Here is an 18,040-nt window from a genome sequence, read left to right on the forward strand (position 1 = left end):
TTCCTCAGTGTGAGAAAAGCACATTTTTTTATTTAGGTCCTGTAAGGATGAACTCAAGATGCTTACGAACACTAGGCTGCACAAAGATTTATATCCTTCATGCACTGTTTGGCCAAGTGTTGATGTCTGAAAACCACCTACGTACTTCTGTAGCCTTTAACACGAAGTGCCTAGGACCATAATTCTCACTGCATGGTCTACTATGAGGTTGTGATACTCCTATACTTCTTACTGTCTACTGTCACAGCAGTCCCATGCCTACAATATCCATTGAGCAATCAATGCTCATGAGCTCTGAATGGGCCCCCAAACTGGGCACCCAAAATGGGCACCCTGCCTGTCACAGATGGTGTTTGTCATCTGGGTTGCTTCACTCCATCTCAGCAGTAAGGAACAGTACAGTGAGAGCATCAAAGGAAGTGATATGGGATAGAAGCTCCTCCATGCAAAATGGTTTTAAAGTGTCTATCACAATTGTTTCACACTGATTATGAATCCTTCACCTGAGATGTCCTCTCTGAACTGCAAGGGAAGAGGCATGCTTATAGGTTCAGCCTGTCCATCCTAACCTTAGTGTTTGGCACAGGTGTCACAATCTGAGGGACTGCCCAGGGAGGTCAGATGTCACCCTAGTGTAGCGTGGCAGCACTGATTTCAAGGAACTAAATTCACAAAATACCACAAATGCCCCACAGAGTACTGACAGAGTACCCAAAAAATTCTCGTTATTCTTCTATTCTAAAACTGTTATTTTGGATGACAAGTGGACCTTATAAAATTCCCCAGATGTCAGGGAAAACCCAGAATAAAATAATACATTGTCTTCTTATTGCTTCCTTCCATAACATGTTTAAATATGTTAATAAGGGCCAAGTATACTGCTCCTTTCCCTAGCCAAACTTTATTAATGCTGGTATGTGAAGACTGTAAATATCTATCTGAGCAAATTATTTAACAGACAAAAACTGTATTTTCATTGATCTTAACTTTGATTTTATTTGTGTTTACCTTATTGCACATCCATCGCAGCATACTTAATTTTTAAAATAAAATTTGCAACGGAATTTATGTGGTCCTGAATTGGAACACCAAAGATAGAGCAATTTCCAAGAATGGTTACATAGGTTTGTTTCCCATGTTTTTCAGTGCAAAAAATGATCAAGGATATAACCCTGGAATATCTGTTAATAATATTTAAGTCAGGAAATAGGACACCTTTCAGTGGCTTCAGCTTGATGTGGAGAAGCAACAGCGATGCTGACTTTTGAAAATGCAGAGCCCTTTATGAGAAGCTCAGGAACCAAGCTCTCAGCAAAAAGCACTTTCTTCATGTGCAGCCTTCTGACACTCCTTTGCTAATTAGCATTTTGATTATTTTTATAGCTTTAAGTCCACAGAGCGATCATGCTGGTAATTTCATCTTTCTGGGTATCACTCAGGAAGTATCTTAAAATAATCCCTGTTTTCAGGGAGTAGCCATGTGCTGCTGAAAATCTTGTATGTCTTGTATGAAGGAAGATACCCAAGTGTTAGCAGCACTGACTCTTGCTACTCTTGAAAATCTCAGCCAAAATATGTAGCATGTGTATGCAAAAGCAGCACTGTTTAATTTACTCTTGACTGGCATTTTTTCAAACACTGCCCTTCCATGTTCCTCAATGGTGTTTCCCAAGTACACACCACAACCCTTTCTTTTCTGGCTACCATTAGTGAGATTTCAGATCCTGTCAAATCAGAGCCAAGTTCTGAACTGGGTGGAGTACCTCCCTAAACACCTTTTGTGGCCACAGCCACAGGGTCAAACACCAAGCCACCCTGCCCACAGATGTTGCCTGCCACAAGCAAGGAGTCAGGAGGGAAGAGGTAGGGAGACGTTGAAGATGAGCTTAGGGAAATGTTTCAGCTCACCCCTTCATCCTCTAGCCTTCTACCACCAACTGCAACTCCTACTCCCTGTGCTATGCATGGAGTGGCTCAACATCTGTAGACCCCAAAGTTTTACATCTCTGCTTTTAGGGTCAGCTCTTGCCCAGCACACTGGAAAAGAGCAGGGACCTGAAAGCTTGTCTGTGTTGAATGGGCAAATATGTGACCAGTGCTCCATTTAGAAAGCTGCCTGCTGCCCTAGAGTTTCCCTCAGAGGAATTAAATATTGTGTATTTGAGCTGTTAAGAATCCATTATTGTTCAGAGATGAAGGCTCCTCCTATGTTGAACTAAGTCATGGCACTCCTGCTCTGTGATTGACTCATAAACTGGCTGACAAGGACATGACATCTTCAAGTAGCACACTGCAGCAGGCAAGACTGAATTCCCTAGGTAGTCCTTGACAAGCCATAAAGAAAAAAAATCTTGCTAAATCTGATTCCTTTTTTTGTCACATCAGATTATAAGTGTGTGCACCTTGGTAACTCCCTTATGCAAGAAGGGATCATTAGCACCTCAGTTTTAGTGGAAGGGGAATCAAGACACTGTGAGACTTACCTAAAACGGAACTTACATGGCACAGTGCTCAGAAATAATGGTTTCAAAGGAAGCTGTGCTCTCCTGGCACAGTGCTGACTGGGGCACCTCTGCTCCTTAGGCGGTGTATGGGGCACAGTCACAGGCACCCCAGCCTGCCTTGTGGACCACAGGTGCATTAAGCAAGGGGATGCATAACTCAGTCAGCATTTACTGACAGAATCACGTATCTGAATTTAACAGATCCGTGGACTCAACCAAATCAAATCATGTTTCTCTTGCTTGATCACTCAGTGGCTCTTTGACCTTTGAATCCTGAGCTGCACTGTGTCTCAGGTTTAGGAAGCAGCACTAGGAACACTTCTCCCCTGGTAGCCTGGAGAGCTTGCTGGGACAGGAAATGGGGCTGCTGCTCAGGTATTTCCAATATTTGACTCTTTAAAAGTGACTGAATACCTGAATATACTCCTGCCTTGAAAGGGTTTTAAAATCCCTTTTCTTCCCTTCCTTCTGGTGATATAATATCTCAATTTAAAAAATTTATTTACAGGCAAACTTCTGGAAGCGGCCATCTCAAAAATGTTCCTCTATCATACCTCTGTAGTAAATGACAATCATAAGTATTTAAAACCTTGGGTACCTCAGTTTTACACTGATTTGGGTATTTAAGCATAGCATCATTGAATTACACTATCCAGAGTCTATTCAGAAGTTATATCATATAAGTAAGAAAATATTTTCTGTCAGAAATACCTGACCTCTTCTTCTAGCCCTCACTCTTTAGCCAAGGTTAGTGCTTCATCTGTTCATTGAACTGGTGATTGCTTCTAAATTTCTCCCAGATTCTTTTTCTTATTTTATTTCAAAAAACTGCTCTTTCTTTTTTTTTTTGATCATCAGAAAAATTATTCAGTGTTTTCCTGTCACAATAACACCATTATTAAAATTAAAAAAAAAAAAAAAAAAGGAAGACTGAATATGTCTTCTTTTGGAAACCACACCAGTTGCCACCATTTTGCCTTGAGAAGAAAAAGAAGGTAAGGATGTAAAGCCCAGTGCCCTCCATGAAATTCCATCTACTGCATCCATGAAGAAAGCAAGAGACTTTCCTGATTTCCCATGAGCCACAATATGCTTGCTTAGCATGTGTTCACAGGGTACCCAGAGCCTACGGTAAGTACAAGATGGCCCCTAGCGTTGTGTTTGGGAAAACATACAACATTTGCTTTAAAAAAGAAAAGCTATAATAAAAGAATGGTAACTCAGCCTTTATGAGGATGTTCTGGAGTGGTCTATGTAACACAAATGCATTTATCCTGTGCTAAAGTACAAAATTCCATGTATTATTGGAAAAGAAAGTTTTACCTCTCCAGGATCTGACTTTTTGGGGGTTGCCCTGGGAACTTTCTGACTCTCCATATCAGTAACACAAAGCCCATGAGACACAACACAGCTTGCTGAATGCAGTGGAAAGAGCAATGACACCCCAGGGCACTAGGTCAACTTCCAGGGCAGATTGTTCAATATTTCTACAGTTGAATATGACTGCAGTGTTCCTGGGTTCGCAGGACACAGGGTGGCCTTGGACAATGGCATTCACTCTCTTGGATGTGTATGTGCACCTGCTTGGATTTGCCATCCTGTTTGTGACACTGGAAGCTTCTTTTCAACCAGAGAAAATGGATCTCTGAAGTATTCCTACCACATTTCTGTCTGTGATTTCCCAGAAGGGAAAAAGGATGAATTCACACATGGTGGCTAGCACATAGACAGAACGCCTGAAGCCTGTGGAAGCGCAGATGTGTTGCACGGCACAGAGAGATGATGAAGGATGTGCACCCTGGGCCTACTGGCCGGGGTGTGCCGGCATGTCAGCCCTGCCACAAAGCCCCATGGGCCCCAGGCTCAGCTCTGCTCACAGTCTGCAACTCTGGCTGCAGGTGAATGTGTAAACCACAGGTGTAGCTCCTGGGCTGCAGAGCCTGTGTGATGCCTCTAGCATTGACTGTGTCCTACACTGAGTAGACATATGCAATAGATGCAAATTGAGGTGCAAATATATACTATGACTAATTCACATGCATAACTTTATTGATACCAACACTGAGAAACGAGTTAACAGGAAAACATATAGGAAATCCAGTTCTTCTTTCCCATACAAAATAACACTTTTCTTTTTAGCGTTTATTCTTGTTGGATTTGATTTTTTTGGACATTGTTTTAAAACTATCTACTACATTTAGTATTAGGTAGAGAAGTGTGCTTCACGTGTTCTTTTGGTGTATGTTTTCTGTACACTTTTTTGTGTATACTGTTCTGTGTACAGTTTACGTGTGCTCTTCTGACTGATACACTTTTATTCTGATCTATACACTGTCTTTCTGACTGGTATGCTCTCTTTCAGACTCAGATACAAAGGATTTTCAATGATTTTAGATTTTAAGAGAGATAATAAGATTTTCAAAGGGCTGGTCTATTTTATTATATGTCTTCTCTGCAGAAATGATAAAAATAAAACATGTCCTGTTTCCAGAAAATTTTGATAGCTTTCATTGTGTTTTTCTAAAAACATCTATTTCCTTCATATTACTTAAGAGTGTAACTCCCCCATATGGCTGAGTCAACAGCTGCTACAAATTGCTTAAAAATGAGGAAATGGAGAAATTTCTGTTTGGACTATGTATTTGCACACCTCAGTAAAAATATTACTACATCATGACCGTGAGATCTGGCTGTACTCTCTTTGGAGACAGAGCAGATTTCAAAGAGTCTTGTTCTGAGGTTTAGACAAATATCTACGTGAAAGTGCTAAACTTACCAAAGTCACACAGTTATGCTGGCTCTTTTCTTCATTTCCCCAAGGAAGTGTGAGAATGTGCGTCAGTGATCATCACAAAGATGTGAATAGACCACAGTATTCGAAGGTTTGTATTAATGATACAGGTGTGTAGATTTCCAGTGGGTTTTACTGTAGCTATTTACTGTCTGTGTGATGGTAAATCCTCAGAGCAATGTTTAAAGATATTGCTGAAGTTTACATAAACATCTGTATGGCCCTAAACTGGATAGCTGATATCCATAAAGAGATTTAGAGCATGGCAGAGCCATGTACGATGCTTAAAAGCTGGGAAATGGCAATAGGAACAGAGCTGTTATTTGCAAAATGAGAATTTTACTGGTCCTACTGCTCCTGTATTTTCAAAAGTGACACAAACACAAGAGACATACTTACTAGCAGCAATAACAAGAGTAACAGTGATGTAAACTAATATTCATAGAAATCTTTGAGAATACACCTAAAATTCAGAGCACAGGAGAGCACTCAGGGACCAAACCTGAGCAAGAGTTTCTGCTGCTTTTACCAAGGCAGGCTCACCAACACACAGCAGTTCTTGACTGTAACCTCTCACAGTCCCCACCAAAGAAGAAAGGATACATTTCTAACTTAATCCAGACTGCCACATGGTAAAGCCATCTGGGAGGATATTTTGAAGGAAACAGATGGAAAAGGAAGAGATTCCTCTGAATGTAGTATAAGATTTACATTATCCTCCATGAACTTCCATGTAGTCCCCATGTTTATATAATTTATCACTATTTCCTTAGACAGCTCAGATTAGAAAGCCTGCATGAGCTCATGTTCTTGTTGTTAATTCTGAGTCTGAACCTCCCTACTTTAAAGGGAAATTAGGTACTATAAAAAGAAATCAGAGAAAGGCAACCAGACCTGAGTGAAACCCAGCAGCATGAAGTTCTCATCCCAAGAAGTACACTGTTTTACCTCTCCTTCCTGAAGCCTCAGGAAGATAGTGTCACGAGCATTTGCTCACAGTGATAAATTTTTGTTCTTTGCCATGCACCTATACCAGCAAAACTGCAATGGTGTGGTCATGTAAGTGTGAGAGCAGGGCTGTTGAAACCAGGAAGGGTTCAAGAGAAGTTCAGTGATTTCATTGAACATCCTTTCGTCTAAGGATTAAAAACAGAAATGTTGTCTCTGTAAAGACATGGCATACAAATAATTTAAAGTGTTCTTTCACTACTCAGTTGTGGTAAATGGAGAGATCTAAACAGGCTTCTGTCTCCTTTCATGTATTCTTCTGTGCCTCCTCATGTTCTGCACAAACACTTCCATTATGGGAATGTCAAAGGGCTTTCTTTTCTCTCTCTCACTCTGACTACAGAGATGCTGCTGAGGCACCACTGCAGCAGTGGTGGCATCCAGCTGGTTGACACACGGTACAGCACCCCTACCAGAATCACTGCTTCAGCAAATGGATAGGAAAATCCATGTGGGGAACGCTGGTGCTTCAGTCCACACGCCTACATCATTTTGCCATCAATTAAATCTGTCATTACTTTGTTCTGCTACAAAACAACAGGGTCCAGGTCCACTCCTTGTCCTCCTACACCACAGCCCAGCTTCAGGACCAGGTATTCTTCCTCTCTTGCACCCAGGGTTGCACACGGTTATTGCGTAAACAAAACACTTGCAGCAGTCAGTGCTCGGGGAGCTTGGAGACCTGGCAACACCACACAGACCTTCTTCCTGCTGACCTCAGTAGGACTGAGCTTTGATACGTACCAGAGGAAAAGGCAACACTAACAGCCTCCCGGGAGCCTCTGCCTCCTGGATTTAGCCTCCTCTGTGCAGCAGGGTTTAGCCTCCCGGTCTCCCAGGTGCCACAGAGGAGATAGCTGGCTTTGTGCCCACCGGCAGATTTACTACCATGTTGTAGTAGGAATAGCCTGACTGTAGCAGTAACATTTGAAGGATATAAGCAAGACAGGGAGAGGAAATATCTTCTATTAGAACAGCTTGGTATGTTTTGAATTTTGTATAGTCAGATTATACAAAGTGAGTTGCTGGGGACTTAGGCTGTGTTTTTTGCATAAGCTGGCCTAACAAAAGACATTACCTCTCCTTGCAAAACTTAACCTTACTTGAAAGTACTGCTACATTCATCCTGTGTGTTATCTCCACCATTCAGAGACATTAATGTTATTAGCTGTGCCACGGATTCATCATTGCTGCAACTGTATTGATTTCTTTTGTAGAAATCTGTTTCCTGAACATGCTTTGGAGAGTCACATCATTTTACCCCTTCAACTCATGGCTAGGATGTTTTCTGTTTCTTATGCAACAGCTCCTAATTCAGACTGCAGTTGATACTATGATAATATACACTTTATAATAATGTACTAGAACCGTAAGGTGGAAAAAGGAAACTACTATTCCTTTCTGAAGGCAGACCTCTTTCCAGAAGAGCAATGGACCCTTTATGCTCTTGACTCAGAAATCATTTATGTACAGGGAGGTACAACAGCACAGCCAATGGACTCCGCTGAGCAGTGATGGACTTGCTCCCATTCCCACAGGTTTTTCTCTGTTGGTGCACATATAGCAAAGTGTCAGAGTTAGGTTCTTGGGGTTTTTAACACAGGGCAGGCTGGGAGAAGCAAATGAAGTGGATTGTAACTGCAGTGATTGACTGGTTTCATGACATCTTGTGGCTTGCATTTTGTTCAAAGTGTTAAAAAAGAATAACACTATCGAACACAAAAAGTTCAAATGTGTTAGTCTTTATGATGGATCCAGTCTAGTTACCAAGTTCAGCCTACTATATTTTGTGGATTTAGAGAACGCTTTAGAAAAGAAGAGAAATGGGTTTTATGCATATGCCCCTCCTTGCTGTAATGCAGTTCCCACCTATCCACATTCAGGACACACAGAAATATTACATGCTGGACTCACACCACGGAGGTGTGCATGTGTGTCTGCATTATCACTGCAAGGTGGCCAATGCAGAAAGAGGACAATTCTGAGCAGGCACTGTCCACTGCTTCCTCCTCTCTTTCCCAAGGGCCAACACATGAATTGTTCTGGTGGTTGTGCCCAGCAAGCCAATAGCTGTTCCCTAGCTCATATGATTGATGTATTTCCCTTCTTTCTTTACAGTAAAGGAGGTCAGTTGAAATACTGAAAAATTATTTCACTTAAAGTAGTCTAAATAATTTAAATTAGTTTTTCTTACCTGAGCAGGCTTCTTTTGAACCACTTGTTGAGGCTGAAAAGTAAAACAAAGGCACAGTGAGAAACAAAATTAACTGAGAGCTTAACTGTGATTTTAGGAGTGCTAGGAAAAATATTTTCAGCAATAGAAATAAAACACAGGAAAAGCTCACATTCAGAAATGGAGACATGAACATACCCAGCTCTCACACCCAGCCTCTCCTACGCATATGTACAACTTTGCTCTGAAGTACTTCACATTACTGTGGATGAAGAGGAGTATGTTAAGTTTGCACAATTAAAACCAAGGTGAAATCTAGTTTAGCATGTTACATCTTTCAGCTCTTCTATGGTACTGCTGCCTTAACTTATCAGACCATGGGACTGGCCTGATTTTATAACTAGATTTTGTTGTCTCCACTGCTGCTGCTCTCTTGTGACACTCTGAGCTGTGAGTGGAGTGTCCTGCTATGGGGAAGCCCTCCCCCCTCATCCAGAGCAGGATCAAAGCTCAGGCAGAGAGATGAAGGACGCATAACCCCATTACTGTGCCACAGCTTCCCACTTGACCAAAGCCAGCCTTGCCAAAATCAGGACACTGGGATGGACAGTGGTTCCAGCCCTTGGAAGCCCTGGTTTGAGACCTTCAGCTGCATGACACTGTGTTGACCCTTGCGAGCCTATTGGTGTGATTATGGGGATGCCCATCATTGGCCAGGTTGGGGGTGTCCACCTGCCTATGCAGGACCTGGTGGCACAGCTGTGGATTCTCAGCAAGTCTCCCTCCTGGCTGCTCACACCCAGGACTGGGAAACACAGTCCTCACATGAGTCAGGAGACCCACCAAGGTCATCCCCACCTGGGAGAAAAGGAGTACCAATTAAGGAACAAGTACAGACGTACTTAAAATACACCACCACTGCCCAGATGATGTGATGACCCTTGTGGGTGCTAGGAGCAGCACAGAACAATAAGACCACAGATAAAGGATGAAATCCTGACACAGAGAAGACAAAAAGGCTTTTCTTACTTCATTGGGACAAAGTTGCTGCCTGCCCCCTCCCCCAGATTTTCTGTTTTCAAAGTATATGAATTGCACCCAATGACTTTCTTCCTGCCCTTCCTTCCTGGTTTTTCCTAATCCCAGCCATGATTTTAGTGCCTTGCTTGGGCAGAAGCCAACATGCCATCCCTCTGCATGGCCAAAAACCTAATTTTCATGACAGTCCAGTAGGAAATAACTGGAATATTTCTGAATAAGCAGTTTAGTGTAACTGGCCTTTCAGAGCAATATTTCAGTGGGAAGGATCAATAAAAATGTAAATTAAATGTAACTGATTCAATTCAGACTGCCCACCACAAGCGTCCCATTTTAACAAGAGATGCTTTGTTTATTTTCAGTCTTTTTCTAACTCAGTGGAATCCTACTGCTCTTATATTTTCGTATGTAACAGGCTCCAAGTTCTGCTCTCAAATAAATATGAGAGAAAAAACTATGTGATGACTGGGTCTGTCTTTAAACTTCAGGGTGGACCCTTTCCTTTTCCATTAAATTCCGTTGCAATGGAGAAGCTATTATTAAGGCACACATTTTATTGATGCCTTCTCCAGGTGGACTGCAGGCCCTGAACTCATTAATGGATATTTTCTGCCCTTGGACAAAGGAATGATTTCTTTCAAAGGAATCTCTCATAATTACAGAACTCATTGAGCTCTTCTGTAATATTCCAATAGTGTTTTTTCACTTTACTTTCTTTTTTTTGCCTGTTGATTACACCTGTACATGTGTTTACTCCCAAACCACATGAAATCCACAGACTTTTTAAAGGCTGACTGTTTTCTCCAGCTCAGAAATCCTCATATATTTTTGGCTGTGCACTCCATGTTCATGTGACTCTCACTCACTACAGCTCAATGAAATCTTCTGAAAGAGCTGCCAACTCACCAAATTTCCCGTGAATTAGGTCCTGACACTTCAATGAGAGGAAAGACAATGTCTGAAACAAGGCCAGCTCTGGCTTTCTGCCTAGTATGTGTCACAGTAATTCTACCAGCTGCCCTTCTACATAGCAGTTCATACTTTTCAGACCACCAAAAAGCCCCTTGAATACTTTCAGTGATAGCTGGGGCTTGAGCTGCCAGCATGTTTTCCCAGCCTCTGGCACCCAGTGGCTCTGGACTGGACCTAGAAAGTTTTTTTGTGTGTGTTTGTTTTGTTTTGTTATTTTTATGAATGGCTTCCACAGGGGACTCTGACTCCAGCACAACCCTATCCAACCATTCATAAAAAGCAGAGGGAAAATATTGTACTTCGCCCAGTTGGAAATTGTCTCTGATACTGACCAAGGCTTTCAAGAATTTTAGTCATTCAAGACCTTTGCTATCGTAGTGCTTCATGTCGAGAGCTCCTTGGCAGCACTTGCTTACTGCCGGCTGGGTTTCCACTGGACTTGGGATCTGGAGTTCAGCATATGTTATGCTTTCTCCCTTAAATGGAAGAAGATCAGCTATGCAAGCCCAGAAGCAGGGCTCAGTTCCTCAGCCAGTATTAGTGGCACACACCACTGACACGCTGGGAGCTGTGCCCACTCACGTCACATCAAGGGCTCCAGCTTGTGGCAGCTGAATCACTTGAATCACTGCAAGTGCCAATATTCAAAGGCATTGCTTTTCCTGCTTCAGCCTGGCTGAGTGGGAAAGGTGGCTGGACATATAAATCCAGTAAGGTCCAGTCCTGTGAGGACTGTAGTGTCTGCTCACTTAGCTCACCCTGACCAGAAGAACTGAGGTGCTCAGGAATAACAAGAAATTTCCCAAGCATCCCTTTAATTTCTTTAACTGTTGTGGTTGTGATGCCTTTGGAACCATTTTGACACACTATAGATACTAATGCTTCAACTTTGTGTTCACTGAGCTAAGAGATCTTTTTGGGGCTTTGAAAGTGACACCTCTGATTCACAAGTGTTGCATCTGCATGTTCAATTAACTGGAAAGAAAGAGAATCTGCCTTGGTTACGGAAAAGACTGGAACTATAAAATAGCCATGGACAAGAGACTTTAAATAGGTGCTCTGGAGAAAAATAAAGTTGTAAGTAAGAAATGAAAGCTCTGAACTATTACGTATTGTCCCTGCCAGGAGCCTGCAGAGTAAGATGGCAGAACTTCTACTCTGTCAGAGGCTCTCTCACTTATGCCAGTGATCTTAAGAGGAGCTTTGTGCAATACAGCCCTTTCACATTTCATTTTTATCCTAGGTTTGAAAAACAGCTATTGACGTTCCATACACTCAAAAGCAAACTTCAGGGTTTTTTACATCATATGCAAGTACAAGCCAACATCAGGTATCTTTTTAAAATATATATATGAGACAGAAAGAACAAGTGACAGTGTTGGAAAAATCCTATGACCAGGTCATTTAAATGTCTATCAAACAAGAAAAAAATCCAAAATGCAGCAGTATTTCTTCTGCCATGCTTAAAATATTAAGTATGTGAGCTAAGGCAAAAGATAATAATTTAAAACTTGAGGATAATATTCCTAACTTTGAAAAGGAAAAACCCACAAAATGCCTGAAAAACTGAGTACACAAAGTTTTGATGGTTTTATCTTTGCTCTAAGTTTAGACTGTTCAAAGCCCAACTGTTTATCTTCTACATTTCTTCCACTCCTCCTCTGTCACACATCCCTCATTTTGTTTTTTTATTTTCAAATTCTGTTACTTTACTTTATGTCAATATCTTACATGTACCCTTACAGCTTATACTGGTCAAACAATTTCTTTGCTTTTTATATGAGAACAAAAGAGCAGCCTCATGTGATGAGTTCATATTCATCTTGTACCAGCAGCCTAAAGTTGTATCAAATTCAATTTGTCACACTTCTCATTCCCAGGAGTCCTTCTTGCCCTGTGACTTTTCCTAGTGTTATAAAGCTAAGGAAGGAAAATGGAAGGATAAGGGTAAGTCTATGTCAACTAGTATGAGCAATGCTGGAACACATTTTTAATGATCAGAAATAAAAGCATTGGTTTGAATGCAAATCATCCCCTGACTGCTAATCCTGAAGCTCCAAGGGCAAGCTGCACACGCACAGTGCACTTAGATTTTGTGTTCATGTCTTCCTCTTCAAACTGAGTATTATGAAGATGTCTGACTGATGCATCTTGGCAACAGTGACTCTTTGTTTTTTTCCAACAGCTTGACGCAGATAAGAGATTTGCATGGAGGTAGCTCTGCTGGTGAGACTAAATGACCATGATGGAAACTAATACCCAGTTAGGATGACATTTATAGTGCTGACAGCTCAGTGTTGTGCAGAGATCATTAAAATAATTTCATAGGTCATCCAAACACTTGTAGTTCTAAATTAAAAGATGAGTAAAACCATATTTAGTCTTTTTGTCTACATAGCCTTGAAAAATCAGGAAGTTCATATTATACCAGTCGAAACCAATATAATCCAAAATAAATCATGTCTTACAAGCAGTTCCATATGACAGCAGAGTAACTACCATTCTGCCCTACAGCTTTAATTGGTTTGAGTCCAGCCTTTCTCTCCCTCTTTCAGCACAGAATTATACAGTGCTGGGACCAGCAGCCCACACAGCCTGCCAGGAAACCCTCACCTTCCAGCAAAAACCAGTTGCAGCTTCCTGATCATCAGCAGAAATCTTTCTGAAATTGCATGGGACAATGTGCCTACCATTCACTCCTCAGGTCCAGGTATGCTCATGGTTTGCTTTAGTAATAATCTCCCTGTCAAGACAGTAGCAGAACTGCTTTTTTATCCCATCAGTAGTGAGGGGGCTTGTGTTTTGGAAGCACAGGTCATGATTTCTCCTGCCTCCATCACATGTTTGCAGTCAACTGGCAACCGTGGTGTCTGTGTATGCACACTGCTGTGGGTCATTAGAATCTAACAGCAAAACCATCTGGCCCTTAGAGTTCAAAGGAGATTTCACAGTTCTCTGTGCAGTCTCATAAAATAGGCTAATAGTAATCTGTGGAGAATTCTGGCAAAATCTGTGAAACTATTCTTTATTTTCTATCCTACTTGGCACTCCTCTGAGTTTTTAATACAAAGTCAGATCATTGCAAAAATATTTATTAGCTTTTAAACTGACTTTCCCTGACTGATGCTGGAAAAGTCTGCAACATGTCAGAAGCTGCAGAGTATTTCTATTCCACTTGCTGGGGAGAGCAGAGAGCATCAGCATTTTCCAAGTACACAAAGTGACTTTTAATAGTTATTTGACAGGCACAAAAATTTTATATTCAATTTGGCAAATTCAAAGCACACTGCTTCAAATTACTCTTTCGGTAGTCTTAAAATTCAGGCAGTGGCACATATATCCAGTTAGGTATGTATATATCCAATGGAAGTAAAGAAACTGACTTCATCAGGGTTAGGATTTCATATATTTTGTTTACAGAAAGCTACCCTCACTACAAAATATCTGTAAGCTGCTTCATTTGGAATGGTTTTATGTTCTGAAGGGAATAAAACAGTGAAAGAAATGTGTTTAAAAATCAAATTCTGTTTTCTTTTATGCTCACATAATCCATTATTTCTCTGTTGCTTTGACCCAACCTTGCTCCCACAATTACTGATCTTGACAAGTACAAATTTAATGGTTAGAACAGGAAGGGAAAACCCATAATTTTTATTCATCTGCTAGCTGAACTGTTAGTTCAAGCATAACAATATTCCAGTGAGTTTATCAAGGATATAATCAAAATTCAAAGCACAGTAGCAGTTAGTTCAGTGTTCTGGATAGATGCGTAGTAGGTTATTAATTTTTATGTTTCAGACAGTATTGGTTACATTTCCATAAAATATTTAGGGCGGTGCAGCTTATGAAATACCCATTTAATGGGCCTTGTATCTGTGTTTCAGTACAGTAAGCAAAGTTTAAACTGGTGTTCTCATCTAAAATCAATACAGCTTGTCAGCAGAAGGATCTGCTGTTGCTGACTGCTCTTCTTCAGAGCCACTGCTGCTCTGTGGGGTTTCCCTGTTACTTCATTATCATCTGTCACGTACTTGATAAGCTTTCCTCATGCATTTTGCTTAAGTTTAGTTTGGCACCCTGTGCATTTTTCTGCTAAACTATTAAAAAGTATTTTCTGTCTTTCAGAATAATTCTAGCACACAGTTCACCATTGAGGTTTCCTTGATATACACCTAAGGAAAAATAAGCTGGCTCTTTTGTCTGGCAAACGTCATATGTGTCTGTCTATTTATAACTCCCTACACAGACAGACTATTGAGAAAGCCAGAGGGGAGGTTTCAGTCATTCTTAGCTATAGTGCAAAGAAAAAACCTTATATTTTAGTAGACAGAAATAAATTATAAGTTATTTGCAAAGAAACCAAGCCCTCATTATTCAGGGATAAACTGATCAGAAATTATTTAGCTTTATACCTTGCATACCTGTCCAGACAAATAACTATTGTGCAACTGTTTATCTCCAGACTATCTTGTCTGTTTGGATACAGCAACTCCTATGTTCACCATGCATTTCTCTTGGCCCGCGTGGAAATGATTTTTGGTCATTGGTAAACAGGCTAGATTTGAATTGATGACCTAGAGGTGGAAAGCACTGTATCACATTACAGTCTGGTTCCAACTTTGGTTTTAGAGTCTTCTCTCTCTTCTTGCTCAGGCACCTCCCACCATACGGACTGAAAATCCAGGGCAGTTTCTGCTGCAGAGGTCATTCCCAGCGGAACCAGTGCATGGAGCTGATCAGAGCTGCAGGACTGTCAGCAGTGGACTCATCTCTGGACCTGACTGCCAGGAGCTCCCAAATCCTCTCAACCTTTGCACTGATTTCCAGTGAAGTAACAGAGTAAATAGCATAGGGAAGTCCCATACAAGCCAATCTGCTGCAAAATCCACTGCTGTTTGGAAGCTGGACTCTGAACGTCAGTGGTTTTGCTCAAAATGTAACTATAGTCAGATAACACTTCTCTTTATGGCCTCTGATGTTCACTCTTCTCAATTTTAAGGTCACAAAGACATCAACTCACTCAGTAAAGTGTCCTTGTGTCATTTAGAAACCTGAAATACGCGCAGCCCATTTTCCACAATATAGGCTTAGATACAAAAAAAAAAAAATCAAATTAATCAAATAGATACAAATCAAAAATCAAATTAATTTTCAGGCCTATGAAAGCTTCTGCCAACAACAGGTCCAAGCCTAGAAGCAGGAATGGAAAAAGAACTGAAGTGGCAGTGATGGAAAACAAAGGGTAAACTGCTCTGCTGGGCAGCCCTGGGATTACAGCAGTGTCCCAGCAGTATCAGGTGGTAACTCTGTCCCCCGCTATACACCTCCACCAAGGTGATGGTGCAAATGGCTATGCCACAGCCCCAACCTGTCCTTCTTAAGAAAGAGGATACTGATGAAAATACAGAATGCACTTCCCTTGTCCTTTTACCACTCTGGAAAGGCAGCCATTCAAGCTACCTTGAAGGTAATGAGTTCGAGCCGAGCAGCCTGTGACCTCCTTTGGATATTTCCCAGTGGCAGCCTGTGGCATGTCTCTTCAGTTTAGCTGCATACTACAAGAGCTGCTGCCTCCAGAGATTTGCACTTCTTGCTTTAGTGAGACGCATCTCAGCCAGAGGAGGACAGCATAAGAGTGGGCACTATGGGAAGGCAGGTGCAGGAGACTGTGATCTGCCTAGAAAACCTTAATACTTCACCAACAGGAGAAAACAATCCAGTCCAGGACCTCTGCCTGGCTTGTAGCTATACCACCTTTCCTCCAGACTGCCTAGAAGGAAGAGCCCTGTGTAGTGCTACTTCCTTAATAACATCTGTTACGTGGCAGAAGATGGTGAAGGAAAGAAAAGCTCCCAGCTGCACAGCACAGAAAACTGTAGGGCAGTGCTTGAGGCTCTCTGTGTTCAGGCACTGTTCAGCTCACTGAGCACAGACACAGCACTAGGTACTGGTAGCAAGAGCTATCTGCCCCCTCATCCACACAAACTGGGGTAAGGATACAAGGGATCTTAGGCAGCCATTTCTGCACAGCCATTTCTACTCCTTCAGGGATACAGAGCATCTTGTACAGAACTTACATGGTCAGCCCCAGGCACAGCCCTCAGCTCCCGCAGGAGCTTCCCCTTCCCATCCAACCCATTGTCTCCCTGACCTCCCATTGCCCTGCAATGGCTGGGCAGGGTTTTCCTCCAAAGAAAAAGCACACAGAGCAAGGAAGGCAAATCGACTGTGCCTGGCTGATTTTCTGCAGCTGAGGATCTGGCCTGAGGCATTTCTCTTGAACTTCTTTGTCTGAGCAGATCCATTGGTAGCCACATGGTTGGCTGGGGATGTTTTTGTATGTCTGGAATATACAGATGTCTGATAGCTGTCTGTCTATCGAATAGATTTGATAATTATTACTGCCTCCAGGACACTGATGCTGCTGAGAGTGTCTGTCAGAGTCCAAGCAGAGACTGCTGACATTCTGGCATAGTTTCATAAAGAAGTCAGTGTCCAAAATAGAAATACATTTTCCATGTACTTGAAATATACCAGGGGCTTGGTGGCAAGTTGTTGCAATTAATCCACTTCCTGGCTTGATATATTTTGGGATCATTCTGGTGTGTCTTGTGTTAAATACTGAACTCAGTTCATATTCTCATTTTTAAATGGAAATTGCATTCATTATGTCCAAAGGCATGATTTCTAGGTCCTTCTTGCAAAGCAGAAAAAAACCCCACCGCTCCATTGCATTTCTGGTGTGATTTTACTCATTAAGAGCGATTTCATCACATGCATCATTGTGAAATCCATGCAACACAGTAGTGCATTTTAAAAGACAGTAGCAAACAGCTTTTCTTTTTTATCTAGCTAGAACCCATTTAATAAAAGATTGGGAAGTCAACATCTATCCTATTGTCAATATCCTGTTGTCAGCCTCTTAACAGCAGCAGAAATATGAATAGCGTCTGAGTACACATGCTTCCCTTGGTCTGAAAGAGAGAGAAAAGAGGGGAAGAGAGGGAGGAAGAAAGAGATTCTGCTCTTTGTAATCCTGGTGTAAAGTTGGAGTTGTTCTATTTACATCCCTGGACAGACTCTGAATTTAACCCAGTCTAGGAGAGAAGAATTTGACTGTAATTTTGTAGGACAATTACCAGACTGTCTAGCTATAGTTATTTAATAGTCTTTTAGAAGCTACATGTGACCTAAAGATCCTATTTGTTGCTTGGATCTAACAATGTGAACATCAAAGGTATGTGTGTAAGGTATGCCTGCAAATCCCCTGCAGATTTTTTCACAATAGTACTGAAACCTGACACCACATCAAGAATGCAGCGCCTGGAGCACCCTACTACAGCCCCACTCCCCTGTAAAGTTTAACGCAGTTTCCTTGCTCCCAGAGCTCCATCCACCACTTGGAAAGCAGCCTGCTTTCAAATGTTAGGGATGCTAGGGAGAGCTTGTGAACATTTTAGCAAATGCAGGTCATTTCAGAGAATAGGACTGATGGATATTGACCCTCAGTTCCCGAAAACTCAGCCATATTTTGTTGCTTCTGTTGCTGAAGTG

General features: G+C 41.6%; 1 protein-coding gene across 1 annotated transcript in view; it reads right to left on the reverse strand.

Annotated features, from left to right (window-relative positions):
- The window catches only part of HMGA2 (high mobility group AT-hook 2), a gene marked incomplete at its 3' end in the record, with an annotated part of 111,186 nt that overhangs the window by 11,712 nt on the left and 81,434 nt on the right, over positions 1-18,040 (reverse strand). Inside the window, exon 4 of the mRNA XM_082281206.1 lies at positions 8,498-8,530. Within this exon, the coding sequence (XP_082137332.1) occupies positions 8,498-8,530 (33 nt within the window). The remainder of the gene's footprint in view (positions 1-8,497; positions 8,531-18,040) is intronic.

The sequence above is a fragment of the Coloeus monedula genome, assembly GCF_965178545.1.
Source record: "Coloeus monedula genome assembly, chromosome: 4".
In the NCBI taxonomy this organism is placed as follows: Eukaryota; Metazoa; Chordata; class Aves; order Passeriformes; family Corvidae; genus Coloeus; species Coloeus monedula.